Raw genomic sequence first — 24,208 nt, forward strand, 5'->3', positions numbered from 1 at the left:
TCTCCACACAAGAGTCAACAACCACTAGTCCTCATGAAAGACTTGGGCCACCCTGAAATGTTCCCAACTATGTCACTAGAGAATGTTACGGTCACAGCTACAGAGCAGAGAATCACCCACCACTGGTTTTCCCAACTCCTCCACAAGGCAGCAGGCTTCCTCTTGAACTCGGTCCTCAATGTTCCTCTTCCCCATGCCAAAATTCCGCAGGGTCATGAGGCAGAAGCGGCGAATCGTCTTCCATGTATTTCCATTGCTGAAAATGATTCCAACTAGTAGGAGACATATAAACTAGTATGGGTCCTAGGGTAGGAGGAAGTAGACACTTGACAGCCATGGGGTTGGACACAGAATACTGCGATCTTCAAGTCTCCATTTTCTGTCCTCCCCACTCCCATAAACAATAGTGTATGTGTGCACACACACACCTACCATCTCCTTTATTAAGTTTTTCAACCACTAATCTGTGACCAAAATCAATCCCTAGTTTTCACCTTTGGACCAAACCCAGCTGACTCCTTCAGGATCACCTACAGAGTCCTCCCGTGGGAATCTGGATAGAGTAGGCCTGTAATGAATACTAGAAATCTGTATTTTAAAAAAATCAAATCTGGTAATTCTATGCCCAGCCCAGCTTGTCATCTGCTGGTATTACTATCACAGACAGAGTGGGCACCACGGAGGCATTGTTGAGGTGAAGGCATCTCACGGAAGAACAATTTCTTCCACCCTGAAACACTCATGGAGATCAGACACCAGCTGTATACAGACCCAGGTAAATGATATTCCTACAATTGGGTCCTGACTGATTACTTCCTTTCATTCACTCATGCTGATTCTGAGCCCAGAGCTATTGGCTGACATTGAACAAAATTTGCTTCTTCAGGGAGGTTATCGGAACAAAACACATGGTTTATATAAATATTAGATGACTATCAGAATAAAATCTATAACCACAAAACACTTCCCTTACCATTTACCTTCAACCAAAATAAAAACAAATGGTAGTAAAACGAAGGGAAGCAACACTCCCATCTTTTGTCACTTTAATTATTTAGATCCTGCCACCCAAAAAGCTATTTTAACAGTATGCTACTGGGAAAATACTGTTCTTTTTAAAATTGGGGTAGTGAATAAGTAAATTGTCAAAGTTCAAGCTAATTTACTTACCCTTTGAAAGCCACAAGAGGGGCATGAAACATACTTAATGTTGTTTAAGGATTTGCTGATGTCCTTCACATCTAACGGCAGAATATTTCCAAAAATTGGTAGAGGTGTGGGGCCAGGCGGAAATTTCCCTCTCTCAGAAGTCTGTTTCCAGAGAGAAAGGAGAAGCAAATAGGAGAGACAGAGCCCCAGGACCACAACCAGATCCATGGAAGCTTTGTCCTCTTACTTAGAAAATGTGAGATTGAAATCTAAAACTTTTACAACAATTCCCACTAAGACAAATGCCACTCTGAGATATAAAGAGACCAAAGAGCTGCTCCCACTTTATATTCTAAGTGGACTTTGGCCCAATGATAAAAATGCATCAGTTTTCCTTAGTTCTATTCTCCTTCAGTCCAATGAACACTCTGGAGATTCTAGTTTAACTGTACTGGAGTAAGGCACAGGTAGTGATAATTTAAGGGGGAAAAAAAGGTGGTTCCAAAGTGCAACCAGGTTGAGAACCACTACATAAACAATTCAAATTTAAATTTCTGGATTCAAATCAATGAGCATTTGGGCATTTGTGACTTTTAAGGACCATCTATTCTATGCCTTTTATAATTAAAATGAACTTACAATGCTATATTAACATAGGATACTGTGCTGTTGAAAATGAAAGATCTTAAAAACTGTATGACCTTTATAGCTGCCTCTATATAAACCAGTTAACATAACTCAAAACATCTTGGTAAACATTGAAACAGAGAGACCCTGTCACCTTGCCTCACAGCCACCAAGCCGGTTTCCACTTCCCCAGTCTACACTGGGCCTTCTGGGCTCCTGGGTGAGCAGAAGGGGATGCCAAGGGCACGAGGAGGAGCTCCCCCTCAGGGTGGGTGATCGTCACGTGACCTCCCACCTGCGAGTCATGGGACTTCAGTACTTTGGCACCCGGTGTGTGCCCAAGGGCATGGAGGCGTCTGTGGGACACGGAGCGAGTCCTTGGTGGCCAGAGCTGCAGCAGTGCGATGGCCAGACTGTGGCTAAGGCCCCAAGGCTGATTCACAAAGTCGCAGAAACTGAATCACGCCTGGGCCATCCAGCAACACCTCTGGACCCAAGTGTGCAGGTAGGGCAGCTTCCCAGCTACAAAGTCAAGACAAATCTGCCTCTATTCCAGCTGAAAAAAGCTGTTAGATGTTTGAATGACTAAGTAAACTAGAGAAGCAACATTGCTTCCCACTACCAGGGAAAGCATTTTTGTGTCAACTTCCTTTTAGAGGAAGGTGATGGAATATCTAAATATATTCAACTTTATTGAAGGCAGTAGGGAGGGGCTAGAGCAATTTATAAACAAGGTTGTCGGTCATCCTCTGGCACAGAATGAACCTTGTCTTCACGGTTTTGCAGGATGTAAACTTAATACTCCACCTGAAACATACCTGAACTTCAGCAAGTACCAAAAATAACTTTACTGTGACTACTAATGATGCATATGCACGAGGGAAGAATTTCTAACTTTAGCTGCCACACAAAAACTGGCATAACATGTCTACAATTTATTGTCATAAACTGTTCTGTTTGGAAGTTGTGAAGAATTTAACTTCCTTTGGTGAAAATCCCTCATTCCAGCCTTTCTAGATAGTTAGCTCTTCCTTGCCATTTTTATTGTACTCCGCACTACAGCCTCCCAAACCTGTTACTCCATTATAATCTGTAGTGTCCTAAAGATACTGACTTGGTCTTGTATATAGTTCTGTCATGTTTGATTCTTAAATCTGATGAAGTAGAATAATTTCCTTGTCCGCTTTCTAATGGGATGCCAGCTGATTTGTGTACTACTATACCACTGGTTCCCCATTCTCCATGTGTAAATTACACAGGAGTGTAGAAAGTATCTCCTCCATCAGATTTGTTAATAGCTTCTACATGGATGATGAATGAGGAAAATCTTTATATTCAGAGTAACAAATCAATGTACTAATGTCTGTAAGATTTTCTTTTCTTTTTTTTAAGTTTCTATGTCTGATTTTATTTATTTTTTTCACATTTTATTTAAATTTTATTTTTTACATTCCCCATACAATTACAACACCCTTATTTTGAACGCAAGCCCTCCTTTCCCCGCCCCCCCTCCCCATAGAATTTCTCTGGTTCATAGTTGTTTGTTGATTTTGATATTTTCTTTCCTATAGTTATTCTTTTTCCAGGTCCCTTATTTCAGTTTTCTAGATTCCTGCTATGAGTGAGACCATCTGGTATTTTTCTTTTTCTTTCTGGCTTATTTCGCTAAGCATGATCCCTTCCAGCTCCATCCATGTTGCTGCAAATTGCATGTGTTTATCTTTTTTGAATGCTGAGTAATATTCTATGGTGTATATGTACCACATCTTCTTGAGCCAGTCATCTATTTTTGGGCATTTGGGTTGTTTCCAAAGCTTAGCTATTGTAAACAGTGCTGCTATAAACATAGGGGTGCAGGTGCTGTTTGGAACCGATGTTTCTGTGTCCTTAGGGTAAATACCTAGGAGTGGAATAGCTGGATCATATGGAAGCTCTATGTTTAGTAGGTCAAGAAATCTCCACACAGCTCTCCATAAGGGTTGGACCAGATTGCACTCCCACCAACAGTGCGGGAGAGTTCCTTTTTCTCCACAACCTCGCCAACATTTGTTGTTGCTAGTTTTTTTAATATGTGCCATTCTCACTGGTGTAAGATGGTATCTCATTGTAGTTTTGATTTGCATTTCCCTGATTACGAGTGATGTTGAACATTTTTTCATATGCCTGTTGGCCATTGCATTTCCTCTCCAGAGAAGTTTCTTTTTAGCTCTTCTGCCCATTATTTGTCTGGATTATTTTCTTTGTTTTTTTGAGTCTCATCAGCTCTTGGTAGATTTTTGTGATCAGTCCTTTATCATTAGTGTTGTGTGCAAAAATGTTCTCCCAGTCGGTGGGGTTTCTCTTTGTTTTGGTTATTGTCTCTTTTGCTGTGCAGAAGCTCTTTAATTTGATGTAGTCCCAGCTGTTGATCTTTGCCTTCACTATCACTGCTTTGGGTGATGTGTCTGTAAAGATGTCTTTGATGTGTATATCATGTAGTGTTTCGCCTATATTTCCTTCTATGTATTTTATGGTTTCAGGTGTTATATCTAGTTCTTTAATCCATTTTGAGTTGGTTTTTGTGCATGGTGTTAGGTAGTAGTCAAGCTTCATTCTTTTGCATGTAGCGACCCAGTTTTCCCAGCACCATTTATTGAACAAACTTTCTTTGCTCCAATGCATATTCTTTGCTCCTTTTTCAAAGATTAGTTGACCATAAATCTGTGGGTTTATTTCTGGATTTTCTATGCAATTCCATTGGTCTGTGTGACTGTTCTTGTTCCAATACTATGCAGTTTTGATGATTATGGCTTTGTAGTATAGTTTGAAATCTGGGAGTGTGATGCCTACATTCCCTTATTTTTTTTTCATGAGCGCTTGGCTACTCGGGGTTTTTAGTGATTCCATGTGAATTTCATCAATAATTGTACTATTTCTTTGAAGACTGACATTGAAATTTTTATTGGAATAGCATTGAATCTGTATATTGCTTTTGGTAGGATGGCCATTTTAATAATGTTTATTCTTCCAATCCAGGAGCAGTGGATGTCTCTCCATTTCTTTGTGTCTTCTTCTATTTCTTTTAACAGTGTTTTATAATTTTCTTTGTATAGGTCCTTTACCTCTTTTGTTAGATTTATTCCCAAGTATTTGTTTTTTTTTGTTTTGATAATAAAAGGGATGGTTTTTTTTTATTTCTTCTTCTTCAGATTTAGTGTTTGTGTATAGGAAGGCTACTGATTTTTGCGTGTTGATTTTGTATCCTGCCACTTTACTGAGTGGATTGATTAGTCATATTAGGTTTTCTGTGGAGTTTTTGGAGTTCTCTATGTATATTGTCATATCATCTGCAAATAGTGATAGTTTGACTTCTTCTTTTCCTATTTGGATTCCTTGTATGTCTTTCTCTTGTCTTATTGCTCTGGCTAGGACTTCCAGTATTATATTGAAAAGCAGTGGTGAGAGTGGACATCCTTGTCTTGTTCCAGATCTTAATGGAAATGCTTTCAGCTTTTCACCATTGAGAATGATACTGGCTGTTGGCTTGTCAAATATGGCCTTTATGATGTTGAGGTATGTCCCTTGTATCCCAAGAATTTCAAGGGCTTTTATCATGAATGGGTGTTGCACTTTGTCGAAAGCTTTCTCGGCATCTATTGATATAATCATATGGTGTTTATATTTCTTTTTGTTGATGTGTTGGATAACGTTGATTGATTTTTGGATGTTGAACCATCCTTGTGTCCCTGGAATGAATCCTACTTGGTCGTGGTGAATTATCTTATGGATACGTTGTTGGATTCTGTTGGCAAGGATTTTGTTGAGGATTTTGGTATCAGTGTTCATTAGAGAGATTGGCATGTAGTTTTCTTTTTTTGTGTTGTCTTTGTTCAGTTTTGGTATTAGTGTAATGTTATTCATCCCTCTGAGGTTCTGGCTTTAGGACTCCTTGTAGTATTTTTTGGAGTGGCGGTTTAGTCGTAATGAAATTCCAGAGTTTCTGTGTGTCTGGGAAGATCCTTATTCTTTCTTCATAGAGAAGGAGAGTTTTGCGGGATAGAGTATTCTTTGTTGGCATCTGTTTTCTTGGAGTCTGTTGACTATGTCCCTCCACTCTCTCCTTGCCTGTAGTGTTTCTTCGGAGAAGTCTGATGTCAGTCTGATTGGTTTTCCTTTGAATGTTATCTGTTTCTTCCCTTTTGTAAGCTTCATTATTTTTCCCTTGTCTTGGATTCTTGGGAGCTTTACTATTATGTGTCTTGCTGTATTTTTCCTTTCGTCATGGAAGTTTGGTATTCTTCTTGCTTCTTGTATATCGATTTTCAGCTCCTTCTTCACATTTGGGAAGTTCACTTCAATTATTTCCTTGAATATTTTCTCTGTTCCTACATGTCTCTTCTCCCTTCTCGGATTCCTGTAACTCTTATATTTCCTTTCCTCCTGGAGTCAGATCGTTCCCGAAGTCTTTCTTCGGTCTTTTTCCCTCTTACTTCTGTTTTGGTTCTTTTAATTTCTGTGACTTCAAGAGTACTTATTCTTTCTTCCATTTCATCTATTCTGCTTTTGTTGCTTTTCCCAGATTTCTTTAGCGCTTCCATTAATTCTTTGATCTCCTGCATTTCTTTTGCTTCCCTCTTTAGGGACTCAATTTCATTCTTCTGAGCGTTGTTTTCCTTAATGACTTCCATCAGTTTTTTTCATCACGGCAATTTTAAATTCTTTTTCTGGAAGGCTCAGAAGTTCTTCCAAGTCACCGTAGTGGCAAACTGGTGGGTGGGTTTTTTTTTTTGTGGTTTGTCTTTTTTCTGAGGCATTGCTACTTTGCTTGTAGTTTTTCTTTTCCCTGCTGTCTGTCTTCTAATTTGCCTTATGTGTTGGGACACTGTGCCCCTGGTACTGGCTGGCATCTTTTTGGTATTTTCTTTCGGGAGTATCAGAAACTGGCAATCCAAATGAGTCAAAAACTGTTATGCCAGAAGTCTAGTTCGGCAGTGGTACTTTGAGTATGTTAATGGTCACTGTCACATAATCTCTCCTCCTTCTGTGTTTAGTTACAAAGGTGCTTCTTGAAGTCCCACAGATTTCCCTACAGGTGGGGCAGCTGGATTGCACTCTGGGTTCGAAATCTCTGAATCCTCCTCTGGGCTCTGACTTCCTGCCAGGTGGGACAGGGCTTGTGGGGACCTTCAGCCCACCTCTGACTGCACAGGGAACCTTCTCCCTCTGGCTCCACGGGGAGCCTTCTGCTAAATTCAAGCAGTCTTTATTGAAGAAAGTTCCCTGTTCTAAATGGCACTTTGGAGACAGGCACACTCTTCCCCACGCCCAGTCTGCCCTGGTTGTGGGTGCCCGCTCCCTCTCTGGTTTGTACTGCTGGCCTGAAGGGGCTTGGCATAGGCAAACTTCCCAGGTCACCTCTGGCTCCTCCGGGAGCCTTCTGCCAGTTTCAGGAAGTCTTTACTGAAGAAAGGTCCCTATTCTAAAATGGCGATTCAGATACAGGCAAACTCTTCCACGCGCCCGGTCTGCCCGGGCCCTCGGTGCCTGTTCCCCCTCTGGGTTCAGACTGCTGGCCAGAAGGGGCCGGGCCTGGGCGAACTTCCCAGATCACCTGGGAAAGTCTAAGACTCAACATATCTTGCCCAAAACTTAGGAAATCAGCAATTTGCTGACTTCTTCTCATAGTGCTCCCTCCTCTATTCCACTTACCTTCTGCTGGAGCTCCTGACTGACCACTTCATTTTACTGAGTGAGAGTCATTCATAATTTAAACATACAGGGGATCCCTATAATCTCCTAACCTTTTATTTTTTAAAATGAGCATTTGGAGACACAGTGATATAAAGAATTACCATTGTGAGCCTCCCTGGTGGCACAGGGCTTAAGTCTCAGCAGGATAAAGCAATCCGCTGCAGCAGGAGTTTGATCCCAGCCAGGGACCTGAAACACATGGCGCAGCAGAGCTCTCCTGTCTCACCTGCTGTTCCCGTCAGCAGTGACTTTCAGTCCATTCTCCTGTTCTGCTCCCCACTCTGTCTCTGGTGAATCCTCTCACACCCCAGCACCTCATGCTTAAACCCCAGCTCTTGTATGCGTGAATAAATAAATGGAAAAAAAGAATCACCATTTTATCAGTACAAGACCTTTTCTTCTAATTTCAGATTTCCCCTACCAGTTCAATGACATCTCATATGAAATAGCCATCCCATCTCTATCCAATGACCAAGAGGACATTAAGCTTTCTGTGGTCACAGAGTAATGTAGACCTCACCTTGGCTTAGACTTGTCATGTAGGCATTTACTTTTTGTTAAAGGACTATATATTTTTTAAAGTTTTAAGTTCAAAGCACAACTAAACGTTAAGTAAGTTCCCACATACCCTCTCCACACCCACAGGCGTCTTCCCAACATTAGGAAGATCACCTCCAGAGTGATGCATTTGTTACAACTGATGTAACAACACTGACCTTATATAAAGTGCATAGTGTTCCCTCAAGTGTTGTATATTCTATGGATTTTGATAATATAGGAGGGCATGTATCCAACATTATAGTATCACACAGAATACGTTCACTGTCCTAAAAATCCTGGGCTCCATTTCTCACCATTCCACTATCTCACTCTGACAACCACTGATCAGTGGTTCAGACAGAACTACAGCTCACATCATACTCAAACACTGACACCCAAGAAACCAGTCAGAGCAAGGCATAGAAAAATCCAAATTCGGGCCACCCAGTGCAGCACTGTGAAGCTGTCTGCTGCCCTGATGCACCGGTTCGATTCCCGCTCAGTCAGGGAGATACCCACATCGGGGGCAGACCTCTCCTGTCTCACCCGGTGCTCCCCTCAGCAGTATTCTTTGGTCTGTCTGCCTGTTGTGTTCCCCACTTGTCTCTGGTGAATCCTCTCACACTCCCCCACATTTGATCAGTACCCCAGTTCTTGTATAAAAATGAATAAACTTTAAAAAAAATCCAAATTCCATGAAAAGGCCCAAGATCTTTCCCAGTCACTCACCTTCCTCAAAATTAACAATGCTCTGGATTCTAGCACCACAGATTACTTTTGCCTCATCTAGAACTTGATAGAAACAGACACTTTTGAATCACTGATGTCATATTTTTCTTCAGATGAAGCTGCTCCTGAACACATTTTCACACTTGCATTTCCAAATCGCAAGTAATTCTAGGTGACATGCTGTTCTACCCTCAAGATTGTGTCCTTTTCTGTGCATGGTCTCCTTGTAAAATATTTTCTTCCATCTGCTATCTGCATTATACACAAAGGAATGAAAGCATGAGAACTGGTTCATCAGATTGTGTGTTTTATTTAGAATATGCAAAAGAAAAATGTCTGTATTACATACACCAATCACTCTGTCACACTGATGACACAGAACTAACTACTCAATACCAGATAAGTATTGGCATATGAGATGCCCAATACAATGTTACAGAGCAAGGAGAAGCTATACATATATTTCTTGAGTGAAACTGGAAATCCTCCTTTAGTGGAGATGGATGTTCCTGCCTGGATCCTGACAGAATGGGGTGATGAGTAGAGGAGAGGTCGGAGATGACTTTCCAGAAAGGGAAGGGAGACAAAAGGAGATGACAGGGGCATCAGGTGAGTGGGAGATGTGGACATGACAGCAGAAACCTCACAAAGGAATGAAGCAGATCTGGTAAGGAGGAGGCACAGAAACAAACCCCTTGGAAACTAGAGTGTGGTCAATGTCCTTGGGGTCAACAACAGACTTCAGGGTAAACTTCTGTAAGATGGTGGTCAGGAATAAAAACAGCTCCATTCGGGCCAGGCCCTCTCCTGCACATACCCGTTTTCCTGAAAATAGCAAGCACACAGAGGAGATGATCCTTGAACACTGTGTTTCTGACGTCAGAAAAGGAATGTACAACATACTGGATGGTATCACTTACAAGGAGAATACAGAGAAACCAAACAAAAGGTCAAGAAAAGTCAAAACTAGCAGCTGACCACAGAACTGAGCCATAAAACAAAGGAAGGGAGGGAAATTGGGGAAGGAGCAAAATGGGAGGGATGAATCCAAGGGATATGGTGATGGCTGGCGGGTGATATAGTGGCAGGAGAACTATGGAGAATACGATGATGTAAAAGAAAAATAAATAAAGCTTCAAGTGGAAATGGAAAAAAGAGAAAGGGAATTTCAATAAATATTTGATGACAGGGTGAATGGATGGATGGAACGGGATGGTTGGCTATGCTGGACAAAGGGTTGAAACACGTGCTCTGACTGGAATGTTAAAGGAACAGGTACCCTCCTCACAACAAATGTTTACTCAGTATCAGCCCTGTACCAAATAGTTCATTAAGTATTCTCACATTATAACTGCCTGTTTGACACCTCAATTTTCCAGCCATGTTTTTCTAGAAACAAATACTTTGGCCATGCTTTCTTCTGCATGGATCTGGTGGCTCATGATCTTCTCATTCTTCACTGTTTCAGTTCTGCACTCCACATAGACCTTCTCTCTACCACTCCCCAATGCACCATGAAGTTTTAGGTTTTATATTATAGTGCTGTTCCTTTGGCATGACTCTTATATTTTCAGGCCCTCATACTAAGTCATTTCTGAATTTGACGAACTGGATCAATTCCCCAGTTCTGCAGTGATCTAGCTCAAAGAGAAGACTGAATCATGAGGAGGGAAAGTGCATGGACACAGGGTTCGGTGCTCCTGCTAACAGACAAGAGCACCTGCACCAGCCTTGGAGAGGGTACCATGGAAGTTCCTAACAATCCTCACAAGGTATTTTGTCCTCTGATGCACAAAGAATACAAAAGATACACTACCTGCTGAAAAAACCATGAAGTAGTCACTCTTCTTAAAGTTGCCACTCCCATCCAGGAAGTGGGCAGGGTCAAACACCTCTGGGTTGGGGAATTCTTTGCTATCATGCAGCACAGAAGTCAGTGATGTCAATATGGTGGTGCCCTGGAAAAAAAGAATTAAAATGTCTTATGAAGTCGTGGAGCTACATGAAAAGCTACAAATCATTTAGTCCCAATTAGCATCTAAAGATTAAAAAAACCTAACACCATGAAGGTAAAGGGCATTCTAAGTCAGCCAGAATAAGTAATAACAAGAAACAGCATATGACCAGTGGCCGTGATGTTGCTAAGTGGCACCTGAAGTAGTGAGTATCTGAACCCTGTGTGCCAGGCCTCTGAAGCCATTGTGTTCATCACATTTAGTACTGAGGGTATTTCCTCGTCAGTACCTTGATTTTATCATTTCATTGTTTAAGCATCTCATATATGGATTATGCTTACAAATGGAAATCTCTATCTAACCTGAAATGTCTGGAGTTATACACAGATATTTTTTAATCAACCAAATTAAAAATAACGTATGTGGGGCTCCCTGGTAGCGCAGGTGGTTGGGTATAGCGCTGTGAGACTGTTCACGGGCTCTGCAGCGCTGGTTCAAGCCCCGGCCTCAGAGCAACCCACATGGTGAGCAGACCTCTCCTATCTCCCTGCTGCTCCCCTCAGCAGTATAAAAAAAAAAAAAGGAAAAAAAAACTTATGTGATAATAAAGTAAGTACAGTAACACTCTTAGTGTTTTTATCACTGCCCCAGCAGGTTGTTTCTATTAATTCAAAAACATGGGGTAGATTTCATCACAGATTGATCCCAGCCACAAACAGAAAGGATGACAAAAGGAGAAATATAGTCATTTTGCAACAACTATCTTATGATCATTAATTCAATTGATTGTTATCAAAGGATTTAGGATTGGATGAACGGTTAGGTAGCACCATACTCACAATCTGGCAGGTACCATGATATTATGTGGGGAACATAGCATGGCCATAATGGAATAAGTGACTTCATGTGCCCTCAGCTGCCTCACTGGGTGTCAGTGGGACATTCAGAGCACTATGTACTTCTCTGGGCAAAATCATAATGGGAAGCTAGTCTCTAGGATATTTCGCCCAACATAACTCTGAGGAATATTTTTATGACCACAGCCGGACTTTTCACAAAGCTGAAGAACTGAAAGAAACAAACAGAGCAAAGGCAACTGATCCCAGGAGACTAAACAGAAAAGACAAACAAACTATATGTGGTTCCTTGATGGAATACAAAGAAAAGCTATTCTGGGATAGTTTAGGAAAGCTGGGAACACTACATAGGTTCCACATTGAACATTATTTCATAATGGTAACTCTTGTGAAATCTGCTTTTCTGTCTAAAAATTATTATTTGGATATACACATTGAAGACCTGGGGCATGCAGGTTAGATGGTTTCATCCATTACATCCATTACATGTAAGGCATATACATGTAAGGCACATACATCCATTACATTTATATGCCTTTAATGTGTTCAGATTTTTTAAAATTTAATGCAAATTTGGAGAAAATTCCATTCCCTAAGTTTACCATATAAAAATTCTATATCTCTATTGGAAAATTTATTTCTGTTTATATTGAAATAATCAAATCTGAAAAATGTTTTAATATACAAAAAAAGCAAAAAAAATACAGCCAATATAATCTCATCAAATGTTGTTCAAACAATTGATACTCATACAGAAGCATGACCACTACTTCACCACTGCTTTTGCACAAGAAAAAATTAGTTGAATGGATCAGTAGAAAACATAGGAACTAAAATGATAAGTTTCAAAAATAGAAGGAGGTAAATCTTGGATTCTGGGTTGGAAAATTTCCTTCAGATGGGTCCCAAAAAAAACACAAATCACCTCACATCATTTCAAAGTGTGCTGTTAGACAGACACGGAAAAATAACAACCTATGTGCAATCAAGTCTATCCTATGTTTTTGTTCAGCCCAGGAGGTAAGCATTTTCCATTGAAAACAACTGAGGCAGAATAAATGTCTTTGGTACATGAAAAGTGTATGAAGTCTAAAGTTAGGCTTTCATAAAATTGAGAAGTTGTCACCCACATTTGTTTACAAATGTATGTGATGGATTCCCTGCTACAATGACAGATGTCAACACTGGCATCAGATACTCCAAGCCCCATAAAATTTGAAATGTTTAAAATCTGGCCCACTAGGGAAAGTTTTTTTTACCAACTTCTGTCTTAGACTGTACCTTGATCCGTGGATCCGGTTTGGATTAGAAAACAGTATGTAAATGGTAGAAGGCACACTCAGCCCTGCAGTGCTGCCTAGTCTATGTCAGTATATCCCAAAAAAAGGGGAATGATCATTCCAACTGGGGCAGATGGGAAACATGTACAATCCTACTTAGCCCAGTGCCCTATTGTTATTGGCCTTGAAATAGCAGAATGAGTTCAATTAAATATTGCTCTTTGACCCCAATATTCAAAAAGAACTCTTCTCCTCACTATGTCCTTTTGTGAAAACAGTGAATTTGATCCTAACCCCTGGAACAAACTGTAATCATCAGGAAAGTACACCACCAATCACAAATGTTTCTTACCCATATAAATAGAAAGGTGCTATTATCAAAATTTGGTCTCAAACAGAAACAACGCAAAACCCATCAACCTGCCACATATATGATTTTTATAATTTGCTCATCTAGTCGGGAGGATTGGACCCATGCTGTGAAAAGGGGAACTTCTGAGTAGAATCATGAGGTCAGTAAAAGAACAACCAACCTACCTTGGGGATGAGATAGTTCCTGAATCTGATGTCACGGGTCACTGCATGGGGCAGGTTCCCGGGGAGGAGGTCAAAGTGTCTCTGGACCTCATGCACCAAGGCTTCCATGTAGGGCATGTGGCTCTTGTCCTGCATGCTGGGGCTCCGGTGTCTGCCAATCACACGTTCTATCTCCTCCTGCGCCTTAGCTGTCAAAACACAAGTAAGACTGATGAGAAAAGAGAACACCCATCACATCTGCATATCAGTTAAGGGATACACGGAGCATTGTATCAGTCTCCCGACATCATTAAAAACCTCAGCCCTGTACCAAGAAATATATCTAGACCTAGAGAGATAATAGCCATAATATAGATACATCTAACTCTCTTATAAGCTAGAATTAAGATACAAATTTAATACTTATATATTAGCACAAAGGCAAATTTCCTATCTATAATGCCAGAACCGTTCACTCTTTGGACTTTATTCTCCTACTGCTGAATTTCAGGAAACAAGCTAGAAAAGGAGCTAAGATTCTCTGAATTCAAGAAATAGATTTTCTTAACCTATTTCCACCTGCCAGTGTCTCTGAGGGCAAGGTCTTTTATTTATTTATATATTTGTTTGTTTGTTTATTTATTTATTATTTTTCACACAAGAACCAGGGTATAGACCAGATGCGCGGGAGGGTGAGAGGATTCACCAGAGAAAGAGTGGGCAGCAGCACAGGCAGACTGATGAAATACCCTGCTGAGGGGTTCAGCGGGCACGATAGGAGCCGTCTGCACTGCCATGTGGGACCCTCACCCGCCAGCCAGGAATGAACCAGTACTGCAGAGGCTGCGGACAGCTTCACAGTGTGGCGCTCAACCGCCTGTGCCACCAGGGGAGATCCGGAGGGCAAGGTCTTTTAGGTTCAGCTTCTCTACATATTACAGCTCTCTCATTCTATTGGATCAAAACAAATACCTGATAAAACGAGGTGTGGAGGGAATCTGGGCAGGGAAAGCTACCTTCTGCCTATTGCCCCTCTTGTTTATTTTTTTTAATCATATGTATGTACCATATCATTTTTTTTAAGATTTATTTATTTATTTATTTATTTATTTATAAAAGCACTAGGTATAGTCAGAAGTGCGGGAGGGTGAGAGAATTCACCAGAGCCAGAGCAGGGAGCACAGCAGGCAGAAGGACCGAATTACACTGCTGAGGGGAGCAGCGGGCAGCAGGAGAGGTCTGCGCGCCATGTGGGACCCTCCTCTGGTGGCCGGGGAGCAGCCGGGGATCAAACCGGCGCTTTCAAGGCTGCAGGCAGCTTGCAACCCAGCGTTCAACCGCTGCACCACTGGGGAGGCCCTCTCCTCATTCTTTTTTGACACTTCCAAATGCTACAACGTAGAGGGATACAAATGACTTCTTCATATATGTCCTCTTCTGACTTTTTTTTTAAAGATTTAATTTTTTATGCATATAAGAGCAGGGGTACAGGCCAAAGGTGAGAGGATTCACCAGAGACAGAGCAGAGAGCAGAACAGGCACATCAATGGAAGTACACTGTTGAGGGGAGCAGCAGGTGAGTCAGGAGAGGTCTGCAGCGCCGGGTGGGTTGCTCCCTGGCTGGCCCAGGATCGAACTCATGCTGCAGAGGCTGGGAACAACTTCATAGTCTGTATCTTAACCTTGCGCCACCAGGGAGGCCCCTCTTCTGACATTTAGATGACAACTTCCACCTCTCTACTGAGTCACCATCACTGATCAAAATGCTATTTGCGTTTTAGAAACTGTATTTGTTAATTGTTTCCTGAGTTAGTCTGTCCTGATTGCAAGGACACATTCTCATTTCTCATTGGCTATAGTCGTTTCAGCAGGTTCCTCACAGGATAATATAATGCATGTTTCTATTCATAATGCAAAACTGCAACTTATTAAATATAAACAGGAAGATCTTTGTAAAAGACAGAAAAGCATGGGCCGGCAAAGTTCTATTTTGGTAAATACCACTTTACTGGACACAGACTTCTGAATTCAAAACCTTCATGCACATCTTAAGCCTGAGTGGTAGAAACACACATATGTGATTTAATTTTTTGACCACTTCCTTGACTGCAGAAATTATCTCAGGCAGACAACAAGATTTCAAAGCTTTCCACTTATTTTTTAATAGGGACATTTTCATTTTCTTTCCCCTGGCTTTAAAACATACATTTTCAGAATAGGAGAGATCTCGGGTAATACACCTACTTTCAAAGGGACCTTTTCTTTTTTTTTTATAAGTCTCTACACCTGACTTTTTTTTTTTAAGATTTATTTATTTATACAAGCACTGGGTTCAGTCAGAAGTCAGAAGCGCTGGAAGGTGAGAGAATATACCAGAGGCAGAGCTGCAGCAGAACAGGCAGACCGACGAAACACACTGCTGAGGGGAGCAGCTGGTGCAGCAGGAGAGGTCTGTTGCGCCATGAGGGACCCATGCCGGCGGCCGGGGATTCGAACCAGCACTGCAGAGGATGCAGGCAGCTTCGCAGCCCAGTGCTCAACCATTGCACCACCAAGGGAGGCCCTCAAAGGGACCTTTTCTTAGGAAAAATAATATGCAGTCCCAGGTTGATTCATATGGACGTACCTGCCACAAATAAGCTCCCGTGAAATGCAGTCACTACCTGATGGCTTTTCTGACTGCCCATGGAGACTTCACTCCTATTCATCCTCCCATATTATATAAAGATGTCCCATTATTATATCTTCATTATACTTGGGAACATTAAGCTCGTCAGATAGATAATTAAATAATGAAGGTTCTCTAAGAGAAATTATAGGAGGCAATGCAGCACTTGCAGTGTCTTTCAGCAACTTCCCTGAAACTCACCCTGCCCACCACATTGGTCATACCTGTGACCTCTGGGTGCTTCAGCAGCAGGAGGAGAGCATATCTCAGGGTGGTGCTCATAGTCTCTGTCCCAGCTCCAAGCAGATCAAGTACAGTAAATGCCAAGGATTCTAGAGTTAATTCCAAGTCTTGATTGTGCTTTTCCTAGGAATGATGAAATGACTTGATAAATTAATTAGCCAGAATTATTTATAGTTAGTCCAAATATATTCAGACTGTTATAAATTTTTCACCAAAAAATCAAGTGCATGTTCAGTTCTAGAAAAATTCCCATATGATATCCAAAACCCTGGAGGTCAGTAGACTGAAGTATCATTTTCTACTGCCTCACAGGTAAGGCAAGCAAGGTGTATCAAAATCCACACTGGCTTCTTTGCAGAAATTACATTATGCTAAATTCATAATGAAATACAAGGGAACCAGAACATCCAAAACAATACTGAAATTAGTATCTAGAAACAAGATCAATGTATTCCATTTAATTAGCTGTTTAATTTTAAGACTTCCATAATACTTAGTGTACAGGCACATACAATATAGGTATGAAAGAGCTTGGAAGTCTTAGCCACTGACCACTGAAACATCCCTGATAAATACAGAACAATTCCATGAACCATAATATACACAAGCAATTAAGTAGAAAAACAACTGTCATTAATTTTTACCTTTTCCATTTTGATAAGGAAACAATCAATAAAGTCCCGAGGATTATTAATATCAAGAGATGCTTTGTGTTGCAATGTTTTCTCCAAAACATAGCTTTTTAAATATGACATATTGTTAAATAATTTGTTATAACTCCCAGGAAAGAAGTCAAGGAGAACAGGGAACATATTACAGATCTAGAAGAGAAAATTAGAGCTTACTCAATAAAAAAAATTACTGACGACTTATATGACAGAGATAAGGCTTAGGTGGAGACTACATTATAAATACTCATTAAACGTGGTCTCTATCTTGAGGAAAATTTTTATCTTACACATGTATAATTTTATAGGCTGCTAAGAGTGTTGGAGAGAGACATTTCTGATCAGGGTATCATTTTCCATTCTCAAACATCACACTTAAACTACAAGCTAATTTTATATCAATTCTCTTTTTGCTTAGGTCAATTCTGGAAATATGGATGGCATAAATTACTATGATTAAGACAACAGAGATGAAGGAAGGTTGGGGAATCTTATAAAAAGCTCGGCGTAGTTAGTCTCAGCCATTTCTATATATGTTTAGAAGCCTCAAACATAGAATCAGTACTTGAGGACTGGGAGAGTACTGAAGACACCAGGAAACACACCTCAACATTTTATGTGAACTGCACAAGTGTAGTGAAGTGACATTATCTGACATATCATTATGTTTCAGGCAGACTGCAAAACACATGGGAACAGCACAGGGGAAATTGTGAGATTTGTTATGGGCTAGTTACCATAAAACCAATCAATTCATCATCCCCAAAACAAGTACTTTCACACGTAGGATCCCATCTGATCCCTCAAAAAACCCAACCCTAATATGTGTTCCTTGCAGCTTCTGCTGTCTCGACTATTTGTCCTCCTTGAAAGAAATACACTTTTTCTTCCTAAATTTGCATATTTCTGCCAACAGTGTGAATTAGACTTCTTGAGATTTAACAGGATGACAGAGTTCTGGGGGATGGAAGTCTTTCAACAAGGACCTGGGGTTTATTTCATTCTTTGGATATGGTTTGAGGAAGTTACCAAAGAACATGGAATCTGGGTTTTGGAGTGTAGTAGAAACAATCTGAAATAGGATCAATAGGATTGGATTTAGGTCTGTGTTCTGAGAATATGATTTCTTTTGTATCTTTAATTGTGTAGGCCATCTTTCCCAGATGACCACTCTCTGAGGCTGAATCTATCTAGGCAGGACTGTGGTGCTCACGCATGCACTTCACAGCTTGGTGCATGCAGAGATCTGGACTTCTTAGACAAAAGAACTAAATGATTACTCTGGAAAAAGGATCAGGACCTCACCTGAATCCATGGAGAATTCAAAATTGAGACATTTTCACTGATTCTTCCCATTATTATTAAAAACATTGGATCTTTATAATCAAAGCGAGTCTGGAAAATTATTGAGCAGATCATATTGCAGGGTGCACAGGCCAGGATAGAAGTGGGATCACAAGGTGAAGCTAAAAAATCAGAAACAATTTGCAAACACTATTAAACAAAATACAAACACACACATAGACATATACAGATAGGAAAACACTTTGTTTTTAGATAACAGGAAAAAATATTTTTTTTAAATATTTTTTTTTAATAGAGGCATGTTTTATTTATTTATTTATTTGTTTGTTTGTTTTTGTTTATACATGCACTGGGTACAGTCAGAAGCGTGGGAGGGTGAGAAAATTCACCAGAGCCAGAGCGGGGAGCAGAGCAGGCAGAAGGACCGAAGTACACTGCTGAGGGGAGCAGCGGGCGGTAGGAGAGGTCTGCATGCCATGTGGGACCCTCCTCCGGTGGCCGGGAGCAGCCGGGGATCAAACCGGCGCCACAGAGGCCGCGGGCAGCTTCGCAACCCAGTGCTCAACCGCTGTGCCACCGGGGAGGCCCAACAGGAAAAAATATTTAAGGAAGTTCATTGCCTTATATATAAATTCCTTTAATTGCAAGAGACATAATTTTAAAAGGAACATATCAGTGAATGTAGACTAGTGCAGGCTCTATGGAAAACCGCATGGAGGTTTCTCCAAATATTGAATAATAGATCTACCATACAATCCAGCAATCTCTTTCCTAATTGGAAGGGGTATATGCACTCTATGTTTACTGTAGCACTATTTACAATAGTCAAGGTATGGAAATAACCTAAGTATCTATCACCAGATGAGTCGATGAATATAATGGGATATGTATACACGAGGGAATACTGCTCAGCTAGTATTCAGGTCTGAAATCTTGCCACATGCAACAACATACGTGGAAAGGAGAGGATTATGCTAAAAAAAGAAGTCACAATGTAAAAGATCCACTGGATGATTTCATGCATATGAGAATATAAAGAAACAAAGCAAAGGAACAGACCCAAACACACCCTTGAAATCTAATTGCAGAACTGAGGCTACCAGAAAGTAAGGTAAAAGAGGGGAAGAAAGGAGGAAGGAGCTCATGTACATGGTGAAGGATTAAGGGTGCTTGGGTGGGAAGCATGGTGTGGCAACATACGATGGCAGCACTGTGAAGCTATAGCCCTAAAGCATACACAGTGTTTTAAATCATGGTCTCCATAACAATGATCATAAAAGTTGAAATCAACCTATCACTTTTGCATTAACCTGGGACATATGGTTCAACCTATCTAGTTAAATAGTGGTTAATTTTGAATATTCAATTTACTTCCATTGTTTTTGTTCATACTCTTTCCAATCAGGTTGACTTAATAATAGGCAAAAACAAAGAAAATAACAGAAAACATTTATTTTTAAGATTTATTTTATTTCTTTATGTCTATAAGAGCTGCGGTGTAAGCCAGAGGTGTGGAGAGTAAAAGGGTCTACCAGAGACAGAGTGGGGAGCAGAACTAGCAGACTGACTGAAACACACTGCTGAGGGGAGCAGGGGACAAGGTAGGAGAGGTCTGCTTAGCCATGTAGGTACTCCCTTGCTGGGAATGGCTTCAGTGTAGTCCTGAGACTTAACCCCTTGAGCCACCAGTGAGACCCTTAAAACCATTTTTATATAACTGTTAATAAAGTTATTAGGGCTGAACCTCACTTGTACGCAAAGTCTACAGAGTTAAGCTTCCACACAGACAGAGGGAATAGTTAAGGACTTGAAAGCTTTTTGTTTAATAAATAAATATACAAAATACACAGTATCAGCAGAGGGCAAAGAGAAGAGAGGGAAAGATTATGGGTAAAATCATATTCTTGAAAGAATAAATACAAAAGAGTGGGACCTATCTATGTTGACTAACAAGAAACTAAACAAGTGAATACAAATTATAAGACACTGGGCCTCCCTGGTGGTGCAGGCCATTGAGCGCCGCACTATGAAGCTACCCGCAGCCTCTGCAGTGCGGGTTCGATCCTGGCCAGAATCGCACAAGGCAAAGCAGACCTCTCCTGTCCCACCCGCTGCTCCCCCCAGCAGTGTATTTCGTCAGTCTCCCTGTTCTGTTACCCGCTCTGTCTCCGGTGAATGCACTTACCCTCCCACGCACCTGACCCGTACTCTGGTTCTTGTATAAAAAATAAATAAATTTTAAAAAAAATTATAAGACAATTTGTTCAAAGCAGAAATCAAAAGAGAAATTTCCAATATAAATTTCCAATATAAATCGCAGGTAAGTCAAACCAAAAATGAAAATTGATTGTTTGTTTTCATTTTTTTCACATCACTGGAAATAAACTTTCCTCCCTAGAAATCAAATGTCCATCATTTCTACTCACCAGCAACAATTAATTTATTTGGGAAAATTATGCTACAAAATCTTGTAGGATTATGTTTAGTAAGAAGAAAAACAGTAGTATTTTCAATTATTTTTAAAATTTTTCCTGATCTAGGTTAGGTCAATTCTACACTCAGTAAAGAAATTATTAAACAGGGAGGGCCTCCCCGGTGGCGCAGCGGTTGAGCGCTGGGTGGCGAGGCTGCCCGCAGCCTCCGTGGTGCCAGTTCGATCTCCGGCTGCTCCCTGGCCACCAGAGGAGGGTCCCACATGGTGCGCAGACCTCTCCTGCCGCCCGCTGCTCCCCTCAGCAGTGTACTTCGGTCCTTCTGCCTGCTCTGCTCCCCGCTCTGGCTCTGGTGAATTTTCTCACCCTCCCGCGCTTCTGACTGTACCCAGTGTTTGTATGAATAAATAAATAAATAAATCTTTTAAAAAAAAAAAAAAGAAGTCGTACAGGGAAAACGGGTTTATTTCCTTGGTAAGAGATCTGCAAACCCAATTGTGGCAACTTAATCACCCCTGAAAGATTGTTTAAGGTAAAGGTCTAAAATTCACCCCTGTAGATGTTATTACGAAAGATTTGAATCAATGTATTGCATAAAAGTCACATCAAGAAATTGGCAGAATAGAAGGTGCCAGCTATTATTCTCTCATGAAAACACTGATTTAGCAATGATAGAGAGTCTGAAAATCCCAAGCACATTTTGTGAAGCCAGCTAAGGAGTTGCAGTACTACAGGGGAGCACAAATTTCAAGCACCCATTACAACGAAATCCGTAGCCTCACTAACTGTGAAGGTGTACACAGTGTCACACAGAAACTTCATGTATAAATAAAGGAAATTCAGACTCTCCTGGAAAATCTAACTAGGAATACTTGGTAGGACTTTGCCTTACAAAAAGGCAATCCATAAAGACAGGGAAATCGTACATTTACTTAAATGTTGGATCCCCACAAAATTAAAAAAAAACACAAGAATTCAGGAAACATCTCCCAGAACAAGTCTGAAAGAAATATCAGAAAGTGATCGCTTAGAGAGATAGTAGCAATTACCTGCATAAGGAATTTTGAAAAGTGAGAAAATATTTCCTAATGAAATGAAATGAGAAACCATAATTGCTTAGATTAGCACAAGGACATGCCTACCTGATTAAAATCTATCAAGAGACGGCATTATTACTGGCCAAAACTACAGACCTGGTCTGAGGCAGTGACTGTCATATGGGTGTGAGTTCTGTCCATATAAACGCGTCCAGTGAAATGAAAACACATGTCACTTGCTTCCCGAGGTCACTCCCACTACATGCTTGGCTGGCAGCCCTGGTGAAATGTGCTACAGTATGAAACACCGCTCTCTCACTCATTCAGAAAATGACTCAAAATATTCCTCGTGACTTTTCATTTAAAAACAAACAGACCTCAGGAGAGAAACAGATGAAAGGACCTTTGATACCTACACTGTACACACAATCATGAATGAACACATACACACACACTCACACACACACACACACAAGCATACGTACAGAAAAGCTTCTGTGTATCAAACTCTGTGCTTCAAACTCTCCATCTCCACACAAGGGTTAACAACCACCACCCCTAATGGAAGATTTGGGCCACCCTGATGTGTCCCCTAGGATGACACTAGAGAATACAGTGTGTTAAGGTCACAGCAACTGAGCAGAGAATCACCCACCATTGGTTTTTCTCAACTCCTCCACGAGGTAGCGGGCTTCCTCTTGAACTCGGTCCTCAATGCTCCTCTTCCCCATCCCAAAATGCCGCAGGGTCATGATGCAGAAGCGGCGCATCTCCTTCCATTTCTTTCCATTGCTGAAAACAACTCCTAACAGAGGGTAAATATAAACTGGGGTGGGGTCCGAGGGAAGAAGAAAGCTGACACTTGACAGTTAAGGGGATGGACAAAGAATATTTAGGAGATCTTCAAGCCCCATTTTCTGTCCTCCCCACCACAATAATCATAGTGCACGTGTCACATCCACACATACCTTCTCCTTTAATAACTCTTTCCATGGCTGGGAAATCGCCTCTTTGAGCAAAGTCCTCTCCCATATCTATCAGTGCTTCCTTCACTGCTTCATATCCATGCAACACCACAGTGGGCTTCATGCCCAAATACAGAGTGAACACAGGGCCATAGGCTTTGGAGAGCTGGGAAAGCACATGCAGATGACAAAAGAAGTCACTACTTGATAACGTATTGTGCCTAATTCAGAATACTACTTTCATATTGGGTAGGCTGCCCCACACAGCCTCATTATTTCTGAATTTAAGACATCAATATGGGTGATTATTAGAGTTGCCATTTCCGGATGGCCTGGGATGTGCCAGAAATGGCCTAGCCTAAGTATTTGACACATTGCTTACTATTACCCTCACATTTGAACCTTCACCAAGTTTATTTGCCCTGCTTACAAATAAGGAAACTAAGATCAGACAATTTCAATGTATTTCTAGGATCCCTTGACCACTATACAGAAGATTCAAATTTGAGCTTCTTGATGGTTCTCTGATCCTTGACAAATAACTTCAGATTCCACCTTTAGCCAAAACCCAGCTCACTGCTTCAGGATCACCTACAGAGTCCTCCTGTGGAAGTTGTGATACAGTAGCCCTATGATGAATCCTAGAAATTTGTATTTTAAAAGATCAATGCAGCTAATTTTAATATACAGCCCAGCTTGTGATCTGCTGGAATTAGTAACACAGAGTGGGCCGTATAGAGGCATTGTCAGGGCCAAGGCATCTGTAGGAAGGATAATTTCTTCCACCTCGAAATAGTCATTAAGATCAGACACCAGCTGTGTAGACCCAAGTGAATGATGTTCCCACACTTTGGTCCTGCCTGGTTACTTCTTTTCGTCTTTTGGTTAATTCATTCTCTTCCTGAGCCCAGAATCCTCTCTTGATACAGACAGAATGTGTTTCTTCAGAGATGTTAAATTTAGTAACAATCTCAACAAAACACACAGCCATGTAGTAGATGACTTCTGGAATAACATCTGTAATCACAAAACACTTCTTCTACCATTCACCATCCACCAAAATCAGAGCAAACGGAAGCAGAACAAAGAACACTCCTCCCTTCTGTCACTTTATATTTTCAATTCTACCATCCCAAACCTGTTTGTCTCTCACTAAATGCAGAGAAATATCAAAATGACTGGGAGCATTTGAATTTCAAAATCTTCTTGGATAGCATGCCACCATGCTAATATTTTATTATTAGAACTGATGGGCAAACAAGACCTTTTTTTTAATTGCAGTTAAGTTACTTACCATTTGCACGCCACAGAGGAACATAAAACATACTCACGTTGCTTAGAGATTTGCTGATATCCTTAACATCTAACTGGAGGATATTTCCAATAATGGGAAGTGGCAAGGGGCCGGGTGGGAGCTTCCCTCTCTCAGAAGTCTGTTTCCAGAGAGCAAGGAGGAGCAAACAGGAGAGACAGAGCACTAAGGCCACACTCAGGTCCATTGTAGCTT

The 24,208-nt window shown here is 40.9% G+C and overlaps 1 protein-coding gene across 2 annotated transcripts; it reads right to left on the reverse strand.

The window, feature by feature from the left end:
* Positions 1-9,159: 9,159 nt before the first annotated feature.
* Positions 9,160-24,200, reverse strand: LOC311179109 (cytochrome P450 2C19-like; the record flags this gene model as incomplete). 2 transcript variants are annotated; one of them, XM_084246040.1, is made up of 9 exons in its annotated part: positions 9,160-9,600; positions 10,592-10,733; positions 13,405-13,592; positions 16,276-16,417; positions 16,939-17,115; positions 18,268-18,428; positions 22,392-22,541; positions 22,705-22,867; positions 24,033-24,200. In XM_084246040.1, the coding sequence occupies 9 exons, from the start codon at positions 24,198-24,200 to the stop codon at positions 9,419-9,421; spliced, it is 1,473 nt and encodes a 490-aa protein (XP_084102166.1). In that variant the 3' UTR covers positions 9,160-9,418. The 2 variants fall into 2 exon arrangements, with proteins under 2 accessions (XP_084102166.1, XP_084102167.1); XM_084246041.1 differs by lacking the exon at positions 16,939-17,115.
* Positions 24,201-24,208: the final 8 nt, after the last annotated feature.

Source organism: Talpa europaea, assembly GCF_964194135.1.
Source record: "Talpa europaea genome assembly, chromosome: 10".
Classification (NCBI taxonomy): Eukaryota; Metazoa; Chordata; class Mammalia; order Eulipotyphla; family Talpidae; genus Talpa; species Talpa europaea.